This window comes from Aspergillus clavatus, genomic scaffold (genome assembly GCF_000002715.2).
Source record: "Aspergillus clavatus NRRL 1 1099423829802 genomic scaffold, whole genome shotgun sequence".
In the NCBI taxonomy this organism is placed as follows: domain Eukaryota; kingdom Fungi; phylum Ascomycota; class Eurotiomycetes; order Eurotiales; family Aspergillaceae; genus Aspergillus; species Aspergillus clavatus.
In genome coordinates this window covers 2,655,884-2,669,614 of record NW_001517097.1, presented here as the reverse complement: position 1 = coordinate 2,669,614, position 13,731 = coordinate 2,655,884, and the positions used below count along the sequence as shown (strand labels likewise).

Below are 13,731 nucleotides of genomic sequence, written 5' to 3'. Positions count from 1 at the left end.
AGTATTCTTATTGTAAGAAAGCTACTGAGTTATTGGACATATCTTCTTGTGGCCTCCAGACGAACGACCAATGTCAATGCCTGGGGGAGCACACTGCATACGCGGGTTATCTATATAACTCAATCGATGTGGTCCGCATCTATGCTATAGCTAATACTGCGCCTATTTCGTTAAGAAAGTCAAGGCAGCAAGACAAAGCGCGTCGACTCCCACCTTCATTGTCGGCTGTATGCAAGGCGCAAACAGGGCAGAGTGGTTTCCGGCGATCTGCTCTGTGTGATTGTCTTGGTGGACTTTATCCCACAGTTCGGCATCGATCCCCCCTATGAACCAAAAGCAACAGGGAATGCCTTGGGAAGTGCCGAGCGTGGAGAAATCTTCGCTGACATTGGTTCTCGGTGTATCGCCGTCAAAGTCCTCAAAATGCTCGCCGAATGATGCGGCTAGTTCAGCCGCCACATCGCCGTCATTTAGGGTGGGTGGAAACCGCCGTGTTGGAGTGAAGACTGGCGGTTGAGGCGAGCCACTTGCCATACATTCAGCCTCAACAATACGCTGGATAGCGGATATGATCTTCTGGCGAGTCTCCAGCCTGACGGTTCTGAAATCAAGCCCGATCTCCGCCCGATCCGCGATGATATTCTCGGTCTGCCCTGCTTGCAGACTTCCGACCGTTACGACACCCAGGTCGCTTGGGTCGATTTCACGGCTTACAATACTCTGCAGTCTGACGACGATATGCGCGGCAAGCAATGCGGGATCTACGGTCTGATGCGGCAGTGATCCGTGGCCACCGCGCCCGTAGACGGTAATTTTGAGACTGTCGGCAGCCGCCATGATAGTCCCAGGACGGGAGCCGACGCTTCCGGCGCGCATTCGCATGACGTGCTGGCCAAAGATATAATCGGGCTTGGGGATCTTCTCATAAAGGCCATCGTCTACCATTGCTTGTGCGCCACCGCCCCGTTCCTCGTTGGGCTGGAACAGCACGATTAACGTCCCGCTCCATGCGTGCTGGATGGTTGCCATCGTCTCAGCTGCCGCGAGTAGACAAGTAATATGCATGTCATGTCCACACGCGTGCATTACGGGCTTCTCGATCCCATCGCCGTCGCGCATAGTAACTGTGCTTGCGTATGGGAGCCCGGTGAGCTCCTTGACTGGCAGGGCGTCCATGTCTGCGCGCAGAAGAACAGTCTTTCCCGGGCCATTTCGGAGAATCCCGACGAGTCCGTATCCACCAATATTCGTGTGTAGTTCGTAAGCTTTGAGTTGAGCCAGATGGGCGGCGACCGTTTGTGACGTTGATTCCTCTTGGAGTGAGAGTTCAGGATGGGCGTGGAAATGCTTATAGAGATCCTCATACGGCGCCAGATCCAGGGCCCCATCCCTCAGTATGGTGGATAGCTTGCTCTGCGCCATCTTGTGGGAAATATTCGCACAAGACCTCAGACAAGTGACTAAGACTTTCTACCCTCTGGGTATGGTTGGTTATCCAGGCAGTATTATGAACGGTGGAGAATTTGCCGCAGAGTAAGCCGCATGATGCTACAGGATATGACTCTTAAATCATCTTCGCAAGTGATGATGCTGCGACTAGTCTAGCTTCATATTCGGCCAATAGTGGCATGCAGCCAGCGCTTTGAATGGTATAGCCTCGTTGGTCTGTAGACGAGCATAACCGCCCGCTGCCGATCCTCATTTAATAGATAGATCACTCTTTCCTTCACAAAATACCCGAGGTCTTCTGGTCGTGTGTAATTCATGTCTTTGGTGCAATTCTTTTTTTTGTTGAATCCGGTAATACTAGCGATTGTATATCATATTGATTTGCTCGATGCTGTAGCAAACAACCTCAGTAACAGTGCTTTGAGGAAGTTCTCAAATTCAGGAGTATCGTGAGAACTATCCAAAGGATGGTGCATTCAATCTAAAATTCTTCCAATATGAAGGCTCACTACTATACTATTAATAGCGGCGGCGATACCAGAAGGACCAGAATTACTAGACACTGCTGGCACTCAACTATGTCAAAGTAGACATACATAATAGGAATGGCTGGTCAGCCCCTTTGTAGGCTGCTGAACTCTAGCAATCATGGTCCGTAACGGCCTCTTTAGGTAAAGAAGCACAGCATACATCAAGGAATGATGGTGGTTCCATCCTGCTATCTTGGGCAGCAACACCAAAAGAGGCATATTCGCACATTCCATCGATCAGATGCGTATGACCATCCACTGCTTGGTGGAAGCGGGAGCCGATGTGAATTCACACGATATGGAAGGCCACACTCCTCTTTCGTGGGCAGTAACAGAAGATTCCACAGACACATTCGAGTTTTTACTCTCGGGGGACGGCATTAATATCGACACTCCCGATCATACCGGCCAGACTCCATTATCACATCCAGCAGAGCGTGGGTTCGTTAGTTGTATCCAACTGCTTCTTCAATCGTAGGCGAATGTCAACCACACAGACAAGTCTGGAAAAACGCTACTCATACGCGCAGCCAGTGAAGGACGCTACCGTACTGTAGATAAGCTGTTGAGAGTCTAGGATATCAAAGCGGACCGGCAAGACCATGAGGGACGAACTGCTTTGTCAGAACGCAGTCATGAACCCGGGGAGGGTTACGACACGTGCAGCTTGATCGAGTTGCTGGATGACATCGACACCAGGGATGAAGATGGTCGTGCCCTGCTTTCGTACGCAGACGAGAATGGGGATTCTGAGATGGTGATGGCGCCGATGCATTGCGGTGCAAATCCAAATCTTCCAGACGGAGAAGGTCGCGCAATTCTACGACATGATCGTCCCCGTGGTCCCAGTACGAGCGGTTCTGGAGAATTCCACAAAACCCCAGCGATATGGGTCCTGGAAAAACGAAAGGTGGTCCGTTGTACAGCTTCTCAAAAGATCATGACAGGGACAGCCTCCACCTGCTGCTCAGGAATAGTGAGATCATTGGGAGGAAGGTCTCAGGCCGCCAAACTGGTCGCTGCTCTCATTCAACAAGGCTGTACTATCAATTGTATTGACTGTGAAGGGGAAGCCCCCCTTGCACTTTGCGAGCATCTTGACGAGTGACACAATGGCCTTAGCTCTGATGCAGGCAGGAGCAGACGTGAACACTCAGGATAACACACGAAAAGCTCCTCTACATGATACGCGGTATATTCGACATCCCACAAAGCCAGGGACCTGGTGCAGCATCTTCGGTGCCTAAAAATGATCACATACTGCTTCAGATGCCGATCACTACGTGCCTTCTCAAAGCCTCCCTGTAGCAGCTTTTCCGCCTCCAGCCGAAATCGCTTTTGCTTGTTGTTGAAAAGAAATCCCATACGCCTCTCTCGTTGAGAACAGTCACGGCTGGACAGTATAGAAATGGCCAGACACGAGGCAGTACCTCGTCTTCAGGCCCAGTGCCAATGCAAAGACATTGTACGATTCTTGCACTTCAATACTACAACGGTGCATCAGCACAATGAGCAGGTTGTAGGCAGCTATTGAAAACCACCACAGGCTGATCTTGGGATAAGGGTGCCACTCATCTCATGCAAGGAGCACCCTGCATATAACCCAGCAGACTTGCTGGATTCGGGGTCTCACCGCTCCATAACGGCTGACGGGATGACCGAAACATTGGTCTCCCTTTCCACGTCGAGTCTTGAGCTGTCATGGCGAATGCCCCGTCCGTAGGTGCTTATAGATTGACCATCATCATGGCTCCGGAACAGTGTGTATATCACTGAACCTGGATCTCCTGTATGACCTCATTCTTCCCTTCTCATATCAAACAATGAAACCAACAGAACCAGTTGCGATTATTGGCACAGGATGCCGTTTTCCTGGCAGCGCCTCTTCGCCTGCTAAATTGTGGGAACTTCTCCGTAATCCCAGGGATCTGGCTCGCAAAATCCCATCCGACCGATTCAACATTGACGCATTCTATCACCCTGATGGGGAATATCATGGCCGGACCAATGTCCAGCAATCCTACTTCCTCGACGAGGATGTCCGGGCTTTCGATGCCGCCTTCTTCAACATCTCCCCGGCCGAAGCGGCCGCAATGGATCCACAACAGCGACTGCTTCTAGAGACCGTGTACGAATCGCTGGATGCCGCCGGACTTCGGATGGATGCGCTGCATGGTTCCATGACCGGCGTTTTCTGTGGCACGCTTCGCAACGACTACAGCCAACTCCAGGCCATGGATCCTCAAGCATTCCCTGCGTATGTGGTTACGGGAAATTCACTGTCGATTATGGCCAATCGAGTGTCCTACTACTTTGACTGGCGTGGGCCATCCATGGCTGTGGATACAGGGTGTTCTTCAAGCCTGTTGGCCGTCCACCTGGCAGTCGAAGCCCTGGCCCAGGACGACTGTTCGATGGCAGTGGCAGTGGGAAGCAACCTGATCTTATCCCCAGGCCCCTACATAGCGGACTCAAAAACACACATGTTGTCCCCAACCGGTAGGAGTCGCATGTGGGACAAAAGTGCCGACGGCTATGCTCGTGGTGAAGGGATTGCGTCGGTTGTCCTGAAACGGCTGCGTGATGCGATAAACGATGGAGATCCCATTGAATGCGTGATCAGGGCGACTGGAGCTAACTCGGATGGACGAACAATGGGAATCACGATGCCCAGTGCTCACGCCCAACAGATGCTGATCCGCGCGACATACGCTCGGGCTGGACTCTCGCCTCAGGAACGCCCCGAGGATCGATGCCAGTACTTCGAAGCCCATGGAACAGGGACCCAGGCTGGGGATCCCCAGGAGGCAACTGCAATCCACGGAAGCTTCTTTGGGTTAGATTCCGTCGCCGATATAGCTGGTCCTCTGTACGTGGGCTCAATAAAGACAATAATCGGGCACACGGAGGCGACTGCAGGACTCGCGGGTCTCATTAAGGCATCCCTATCGCTGCAGCACGGACTTATCGTTCCAAATCTCCTCATGAACGAACTCAATCCAAAGATAGTCCCGTTCGCTGGCCAGTTATCTGTCCCTACGGAGTGTATCCCGTGGCCAGCTTTACCAGCTGGTTGTCCCAGACGAGCCTCGGTGAACTCTTTTGGCTTTGGCGGCGCCAATGTGCATGTTATCCTGGAGAGTTACAACCATGGGGATGCGTTGCTGTCACGAAATAGAGGATTCGCCGTACCTCTGGTCTTCTCAGCCGCCTCGGAGCGAACACTTACGGCGGTGTTGGGCAGCTATGTCCAATTCCTCCAGGATCATGCAGAGATAAATCTAGTTGATCTTGCATTATCATTATGGACCAAGCGTTCTGCTCATAATCATCGATTAACGCTGATGGCGCAATCGGTGGCCGAACTACAGGACCTTCTTGCGACTCAGCTCCATCGAAGGACAGCTGGTACACCATCTTCGCTGATATCCAGACCTGGCTCCCGGCGCAAGCGCGTTCTCGGTATTTTCACGGGGCAAGGTGTTCAATGGCCGCAAATGGGCTTTGATCTTATTGATAGCAGTCCGGAGATTCGCCGTTGGATGGACGAGCTACAGGGAGCCCTTGATCAACTCCCCTCTACTTATGCGCCGGGTTTCTCCCTGGTCGAACATTTATCACGACCGCCCTGTTCTTCTCGGGTGCACGAAGGTCTGATGTCGCTTCCACTGCGTACTGCGGTCCAGATAATCCAAGCCAATCTCCTCCGGAGGGTAGGAATCGACATTAGCGTGGCAGTCGGCCACTCGTCCGGGGAAATTGTAGCTGCGTATGCTGCGGGTATGCTCACGGCCCCCGATGCCATCCGTATCGCGTACCTTCGGGGAAAGGCTATCAGCGAGGCACGGGATGCTACCGGCCGGATGATGGCTGTTAGCCTCACCTGGGAACAAGCGCAGGCCATATGCGCCGCCGAGCCGTATTCTGGACGGATTGCCGTTGCTGCCGCCAATTCTCCGTCCAGCGTCACGCTTTCTGGGGAAGCTGAATGCCTGCGAGAACTGGAGTGGCTATTGAAGAGCTTAGGACTCACTCCGCGAATGCTGCGGGTGGATACTGCGTATCATTCTCCCCATATGAAACCATGCGCGGACCCCTATCGTCAAGCGATGCATGCCTATCCTGCTACCACTTTGAAAGGCAGAACACCGTGGTTCTCCAGTGTGTACCCCGGCATAAATATGATGGTCTATGACCAGCATGATCTGACGAATGAATACTGGGTGCAAAACATGCTGCTTCCTGTGCAGTTCTACCAGGCCGTGGAGACCGCTTTGCAAGAAACTGGACCACCGGACCTCATCGTCGAGATAGGACCACACCCCACCCTTAAAGGCCCTGTGCTACAGACCCTCTCCCATGTATTTCCAGCTCAGTCAACAGTCCCTTATCTGGCTCTCGCGGAGAGGGGGAAAGGCGGTTTTGACAGCTGGGCCGCTGCCCTGGGGACAGCTTGGATGCACCTGGGGCCCACAACGGTTCATCTCGCAGACTATCTCTCTGTATTCGAGCCCGAACAATCCACCTCCTTGACAAAACTACTCCCTCTCTATCCATTTGACCATTCTCAGACATATTGGGCCCAGTCTCGTTTGTCCAGGGACTATGTGAACTGCCCGATACCTCCAAACGCCCTACTCGGCACCCTTAGCGCCGAGACCGGGCTAGGGGAGAGTCGATGGAGAAATTATTTCAGGCTGCAGGAGCTTCCATGGTTGGCAGAGCGTCGCATCAAGTCAGAAGTAATGTTCCCAGAAATGGGCTATGTCTCAATGGCATTAGAGGCAGGGTTGTCGGTAGCGAAAACAGATGGAGTACGCTTGCTTGAAGTCACGGACATGGCGATTCACACTTCACTGCCGGTTGTGGATGATCCTATCGGAACAGAAGTGCTTACCATAGTTACCGGAATAGCCTCGAGAGATGGGATAATTGAAGCTCGGTGCAGCGTCCAGAGTGTTGTAGCGGGAGAGCTCGTCGAGTGTGCAACCGCAAACATATGCATGCACTCAGGTGCCACCAAGCAATCCCTCCTTCCACCCCGAGGTGCGCTCGACCCGGCAATGAGGCCTGTAGAAACGACCGGGTTCTATGATATTCTGCGCCGGCGTGACTATCACTGTACTGGATCATTTGCTGGGTTGACCAAGTTGCTTCGACACTACGACCTTGCTCTGGGAACAGTCAGCACGCCACCAAGGGACCCAAACGGGCACATCAACCTCCATCCAACGGTCTTAGAGACTTCTGTCCAGACGTTGATTGCCGCACTGGGTGAATTTGATGATGACATGATGTCGTGCCCTCTCCTTGTGCGCAGCATCCATAGTGTCTGGGTCAATCCTGTGTTATGTCTTCCTCGCGGCGAGGAACAGCAGATCGAATTGGTGGGCTTCATAACACAGGTTGATGAAGAGGGGATCCACGGTGACATTGATATCTTCACGCCAGATGGAGAAAAGATTGCCCAATTGGAAGGCGTTCGTCTCATGCGTGCCGTATCAGAAGATGTCGACCGAAACCTAGGAATCTTCTCAACTACAGAATGGGGCCCTCTAGAGCCTACTCTGGAGGTGTTAATTGACCCACTCCCGCCAAATATATCCCCTTCAAATCCCTTCCGGGAGAGGCTTCCAGTACTACATCTCCAACGCAGTGAACTGGTTGCCATGGTTCCAGAGCAGCAGCATCGGGACTATCTTCTGATCAATCTAGTTGGGTGGATGAACAATTCCACTCTTAGGGCCCGCAAAGGATACCAAGCCATGTCCTCTCGTGACTGGCTTGATATGAATGGAGAGCGTTTGACTGCCCGTATTCGCACACATATCGAAGAATATGTCGGTCTGAGCGACAATGATGCTGTATGCGATGCTGCAGAGACAGGAGAGTTGCCGCGGACAGACCATGGCGACTGTCACCTGAAAAACGATCCCCTTTTCTGTCACTTGGTAGGCAGTATTCTCTCACTCGCTGGGCACGCGTGCTTCCGCTTCCCACACATGGACATTCTGCAAATTGGTACACTTGGAATATCAACCCACTGTATGTTGAAGAAGATGGGTTTGAGCTACCGCTCATTCACCTATGGCGCTCCGTCTACCGTACGAGATGACACAGGCCTTGAAAATCAGGCGGAGGCCGCACCTGACGTCCAGGATAAACGCCTAGACTTTGATCAGAATCTCGCCGGGCAGGGCTTCTTGGACCACTCTTACGAAATACTGCTTTATACTGCAGTCGACCTTCCGGAAAAAAATATCGTTGTCCATCTCAAACGGCTACTAAAACCAGGAGGGTATCTGTTGGTCTTGGTACGGGTAAGCCCGCGCCATGCACTGGATTCTGAAGCGCCTCCGCCTTGCGAAGGAATTGACCATGGCCAATGCCATTGCCATACCATTGACAACTTTGCGGACTGGTATGATGTGCTGTCGGCTTGCGGATTTGGTGACGTGGAGGGTCTTGAAGTTGGGCAGGGAGAGAATAATATCCCACTGGGGTTTGCACTCATTCTCTGTCGAGGACCGGACACGCAAAAGACGACATCACCACGCTATGGCGAGCTGATGCTACTTGGGGGTAGCGATGAGGGGCAACAGTCCCTATTGTCAGAGCTAACTGCATTAGTTGACGGCCAGTTTGGGCGAGTATCCCGAGTACAGGGCCTGAAGTCAATTGAATCCAGCGACAATACCGATCTCACGGTTGTAGGCCTTCTGGATGATTGGAGCTTCTCCAGTATTGATGTGCAAGATCTGCAGCGGCTGGTGCAGACCAGTACGCGGGTTTTATGCGTCACGCTGGAGCGGGACAACCAGCATGATGCTGGGTTGATTCGGGGTCTTCTTCGTAGTCTCACAGCTTTGAAGAACTCGTCTTGCCTGGTTCAGCTGCTCACCATCACGGAAGAAGCATCACTGTCAGCGAGTGTGCTAGCGGCTGCTCTGGAACGCTTCATTAAAGACACCCATGTCCGGCAAATCTCTGGTTCCTCGGGGCTGAACTGCGTGGAGCCTGAAATTCAATACGATGGCTCCCGGTTGTACATTCCGCGCCAAATCCAGGATCACTGGCAAAACAAGGCCCATCTGGCCAGTCGGCAACGAGTCACGGAGTTGGTTCATCTGGGTCAAGCTGTTATAAAGGTCGTACCAGGAGCCACAAACATGCCAAATCCTCAGTTTCGCGTCCTGTCGACGGGTCAGCCTCCAGTGATTGCGGGCTATGGACCAACTGTGCAAGTCAGCGTCCGATATTCCACTCTCAGTGCAGTGAGAGTTGCCGACGGGATATTCCTATATCTTGCTATAGGGCAAGAGGACCCCAGTGATCAGAGGATCATGGCTTTATCCCCCCACAATGCGTCCCAGCTCAATGTACCCAAGTCGTGGGTCTGGCCCGTGGCACCCACAGTGGCTGAGGCTGAAGAGCCATCTCTACTGCACACCACGGCGGCTGTGCTGAGTGCAGGATATCTGATTGACCAAGTCCATTCAACTGAGACACTTCTGGTGCACGATCCTGATCCATTTACCAGGGACATTCTCACAACGCTAGCGGTCCGACGCAATATCAACGTCGTCTTCAGTACCAGTGAGAATACATCCGCCAGCGACAAGTCTACCCTGTTCCTCCACAGGCGTAGCACTGCGCGCCAATTGGCTCAAGTCCTGCCCCCTGGTATAGCTGCTGTTGCGGCCCTAAACCGGCACCAGGACCCGATCGTCGAGCGCATGATATCCCTGCTCCCTGCTGGTACGAAGCAGACTCGTCTGGATGATTTGTATCCTGTCTCTCCGTCTATAGTCCCTGTCAGCGGCGAGAATATCCAGCGCGTGGCCATGGGGCTTATGACAGCATCATTGCTCGCGCAGAATTGCCTAGAAAAGAGCTCGTCATCGTCCATGAGTTCGGTCCCTATAAATCACCTAGCAGAAGAGAAAGTCGCGGAACTAGAGCATGGTATACTCGACTGGGCCTGCGCCACTCCACTTCGCGCTCAGATATCCTCCGCCAGCTCAATGCTACAGCTTTCGGGTACGAAAACCTACCTTGTTCTTGGAATCACTGGCGACATGGCGCAAGTTGTGTGTCACTCGCTGGTACAGCATGGCGCAAAATGGATCTTTTGGGCCAGTGCAGACAAACCAGAGTCCACTCCAACGTGGTTTGAAGAGATTTGCCGGCGAGGGGTGCGGATTGCCCACTCCACGATGTAAGTGTCACTTCTTTGATACCGAATTGTCCATTAATGGCTGCTAGACGTCTAACGGAATATACCGCCCTCCAAAATCTTGATCATACAATCCCTCGATTCTTTCCTCGAACAGTCGGGGGTGTCCTGATCAAACCAGAACTACCGGTTGATTGCGTCTTTTCCCAACTCACGAATAGGCTCCTGCAAGAGCATCTCTCTCCATGTGTCCGGACGATCGAGATGCTGGATACGCTTCACGAAACGCCAGACATAGACTTCTGGGTGCTCACTGGATCCATTCCAGGAACACTATGCGACCCAAACCAATCAATGACGGTGGCAATGGCTGATATCATGGCCACGCTAGTCCGCCAGCGTCGGTCGCGAGGTAGACCCGCCAGCCTCGTCCATCTAGGGGAGGTCATGACTGTCGGGAAACTATCAAAGGAAGTAGACGGGTGGTGGGGCTCAACAGTTGTTTCCCGTCGCGATGTTGACGAGATACTCGCTCAAGCTATCCTACATGGGCGAGCAGATTCCACCCAGAATCCCGAATTTGTCGCGGGTCTCAGGTATCAGAGATCGGCGAAGCAATACCCAAGTTGTTCTCTGCCCAGGATGTGGCCGCTTTTCTCATCCACTGCTGCACCTACTGGGAATACATCGTCGGGGGAGCATAAACTCCAATCCAGCAAGGAACGCGTCGCTGCAGCAACTAGCCCCGAGGACAAGGCACAGGCGATTGCAATCGGACTAGTGGAAAAGATCCGGACCAAGCTGAATCTCTCGCAAGATGCACCGCTTACGCCCGACACGCTGCTGCCGGAACTTGGGGTTGATTCGCTGGTGGCTGTTGAACTGCGTCGATGGTTCTCCAAAGAGGTCGGCGTCGACATACCAGTCATATCTCTTCTCAGTGGTGCATCTATAGGGCAGTTGGCAGCTTTGGCAGCTTCGAAGCGATGCAAGGATAGTAGCTCGTGACCGTAGTATGTCTATCTAGCCTAGGGTAGATCGGCACCAATGTGCTAGCATGCAGTCTTCTCGTCCTCTAGCTTTGTTGTGTTACATGTTGCATCGATGGGAGCATGACGAATATGCAAGGGATATCCTGATCCTTCATGTGGCGGTCTAGCAAGAAATGATCTCGTTCCAAAGACATAGTCCGCTTCTGACAGGACATCTCTTTCTGTATCTTCAACCTCTTTCAATTCATGCTCGCCCATCCAAGACAATATCATGGAATCATCCAACGACACGGACCTCGTTAGCTTTGCGTTCAGTAGCCCTGCGCCATTTGATTCCCATAAACCAATATTCATCGACGGCCAGAATCCCTCACGCGCGTTCAATGCAACACAGTTTCGGCTGTTGGTGCGATCGCTGATCGCTGGGCTCCAGGCTCATCATGTCCAACGAGGTGACTGTGTCTTGGTGGCGTTGGAGAACAGTGTAAGTCCACCGTATCGATCTCTCATGCTCGACCACCCTCACCATTGCCATAGGTTATCCACTCTGCCATGTTCTTCGGCATCGTCGGTGCTGGGGGTGTGTATATGGGCTGCGACATGGGTATTCCTGCCCATGAACTCAACTATCTGCTCGAGCTGGCCGAGCCTCGGCTTATCGTCACCTCCCCCGAAGCTCTCGCGAAAATATTGGAGATTGGCAGCCTGAAGGGGCTTTCCGCGGATCGAGTGTGCTTGGTGGATGAGGGCTCTATTGACATCATCGTTCAATTTGCCCAAGTTCCGCTAGAGCAAGATGGGTCCCGGTTGACTGCACCCAATTCATCCATCCGGCTGGAAAGCCTTCTTCAGTACGGCGAGTCCGACTGGGTTCGTTTCACAGATGTTGAGGAGAGCAAGTCTACTCCCGCCGCCATGTTTCTGACCAGTGGCACTAGCGGACTGCCCAAAGCTGCGATCCGCACCCATCACGCCATCATCTCACACCACCTGAGTGTCCATTACGACGTTCCCTATCCTGTTGTCCGCTTGATGGCACTACCCATGTACCACTCCTTTGGTGACTTCTGGACCAATATCTTTCCCGTCCGGTATGGCGAGCCGTTGTACGTTCTTCCACGCTTCGAGATTTCAAGCTTTCTAGACACTGTTGCTCAACATGGCATTACGGAGACGTACATGGTGCCCGCTATGGTCCACATTTTGAACCAATCGTCGTTTCCCGTGAGAGAGAGCCTGTCGTCTTTGCGCTATGTCGGCGTGTCCGGCGCTCCTATCGACGGGGATTCCATGCAGCGGTTCCAGCGCCTGCTTTCACCAGATGCTGTGGCTGGAAATTTATGGGGTATGACAGAGGTAGGCGTCGTATTCCAGAATCGGTACGGGGAGACACCACAATTTGGCAGCGTCGGCCGCCTGTTGTCTGGGTACGAGCTGCGCTTCGTGGATCCCAGCACGGGAGAGGATGTCGGTGGACAGCCGGAGTCTCCTGGAGAACTGTATGTCCGCGGACCAGGGCTTTTCTTAGGCTACAAAGGGCGGACCGATGCCAAAGATGACCAAGGATGGTTCCAGACCGGGGATATGGTCTATTCCCGGGACGGATACTACCACATCATGGGGCGTACGAAGGATCTCATCAAAGTGCGAGGGTGGGTGGCCGATTCTCTGCCTCCAGATTCCACTCTTTCTGAGCTAACATCTGTGTTCAAATCGTAGGTGGTCGGTTGCACCCGCCGAGATCGAAGGCATTCTCTTGAAAGATAGCCGCATCAAGGATGCTGCTGTAATCGGAGTGATGCTCGCGGATGGTAGCAGCGAGGTTCCCCGAGCCTATGTGGTGCGCGCCAACCCGTCCTCCGAACCGACGGGAGATGAAGTCGCGGCACTGGTCCAATGCCATTTGGCCAGTTACAAAGCCCTGGATGGCGGAGTGATCTTTGTGGATGAAATACCCCGGACTGGGATCGGAAAGCCCCATCGCGTCAAGCTTTCCCGGCTGGACCGCCAGCGGGACGACCTGATCTCCCTTCTGCGTCTATCTGTCCCAGCAGTCTGATGGTGCTGTCTCTATGTTATTCGTAGTTGATATTATACATGATCATCGAGGCTCTCAAAGATACGAGTGTCACATCCTGCTCTCGTTTCCCATTACATTCCACCCTGCGTAGCAACAATGCTGATGGAATATATTTGCATCTGCGCTCCTCGGAAGACAAGCCATCATATAGAGACTCAGTTCAGGCGTCAAGAGCCATTGTCATCCACCAATACTCATATCGAATATAAGCACCCTTGGGTCGCATGCAGCAAGGTAAAGGAGGCTCTCATGTAATGCTGCGCCTCATTCGGCCATAGTCAACACTCTACACCCTTCTCATCCCCAGTCAACCCTTTAAAAGTTTCCTTTTCTGTGGGCCAGTTCTTCCCGCCCTGCATCGCGATGAATGAACCATGTCAGCGTATCTGTTTGGAGATCTTAGAAGATACCGATTTTGGGGACGTGACCCCAGTGCCGGAGACATTCAACGACGGGTACATTCGCCGTTCGAAAATCTGCAGAAATTGTTTGAGCAGTACATTT

General features: G+C 52.9%; 3 protein-coding genes across 3 annotated transcripts; 2 read left to right on the top strand and 1 right to left on the bottom strand.

Moving 5' to 3' along the window:
- Positions 1-162: 162 nt before the first annotated feature.
- ACLA_042420 (M20 family metallopeptidase) lies at positions 163-1,422 on the bottom strand (the record flags this gene model as incomplete). The annotated part of the gene is made up of 1 exon (XM_001271445.1): positions 163-1,422. The coding sequence occupies one exon, from the start codon at positions 1,420-1,422 to the stop codon at positions 163-165; it is 1,260 nt and encodes a 419-aa protein (XP_001271446.1).
- Positions 1,423-3,802: 2,380 nt separating this feature from the next.
- Positions 3,803-11,163, top strand: pyr2 (non-reducing polyketide synthase pyr2; the record flags this gene model as incomplete). The annotated part of the gene is made up of 2 exons (XM_001271444.1): positions 3,803-10,197; positions 10,245-11,163. The coding sequence occupies 2 exons, from the start codon at positions 3,803-3,805 to the stop codon at positions 11,161-11,163; spliced, it is 7,314 nt and encodes a 2,437-aa protein (XP_001271445.1).
- A 255-nt stretch (positions 11,164-11,418) lies between these two features.
- pyr1 (nicotinic acid-CoA ligase pyr1) lies at positions 11,419-13,206 on the top strand (the record flags this gene model as incomplete). The annotated part of the gene is made up of 3 exons (XM_001271443.1): positions 11,419-11,631; positions 11,685-12,799; positions 12,867-13,206. The coding sequence occupies 3 exons, from the start codon at positions 11,419-11,421 to the stop codon at positions 13,204-13,206; spliced, it is 1,668 nt and encodes a 555-aa protein (XP_001271444.1).
- Between the last annotated feature and the right edge of the window lie 525 nt (positions 13,207-13,731).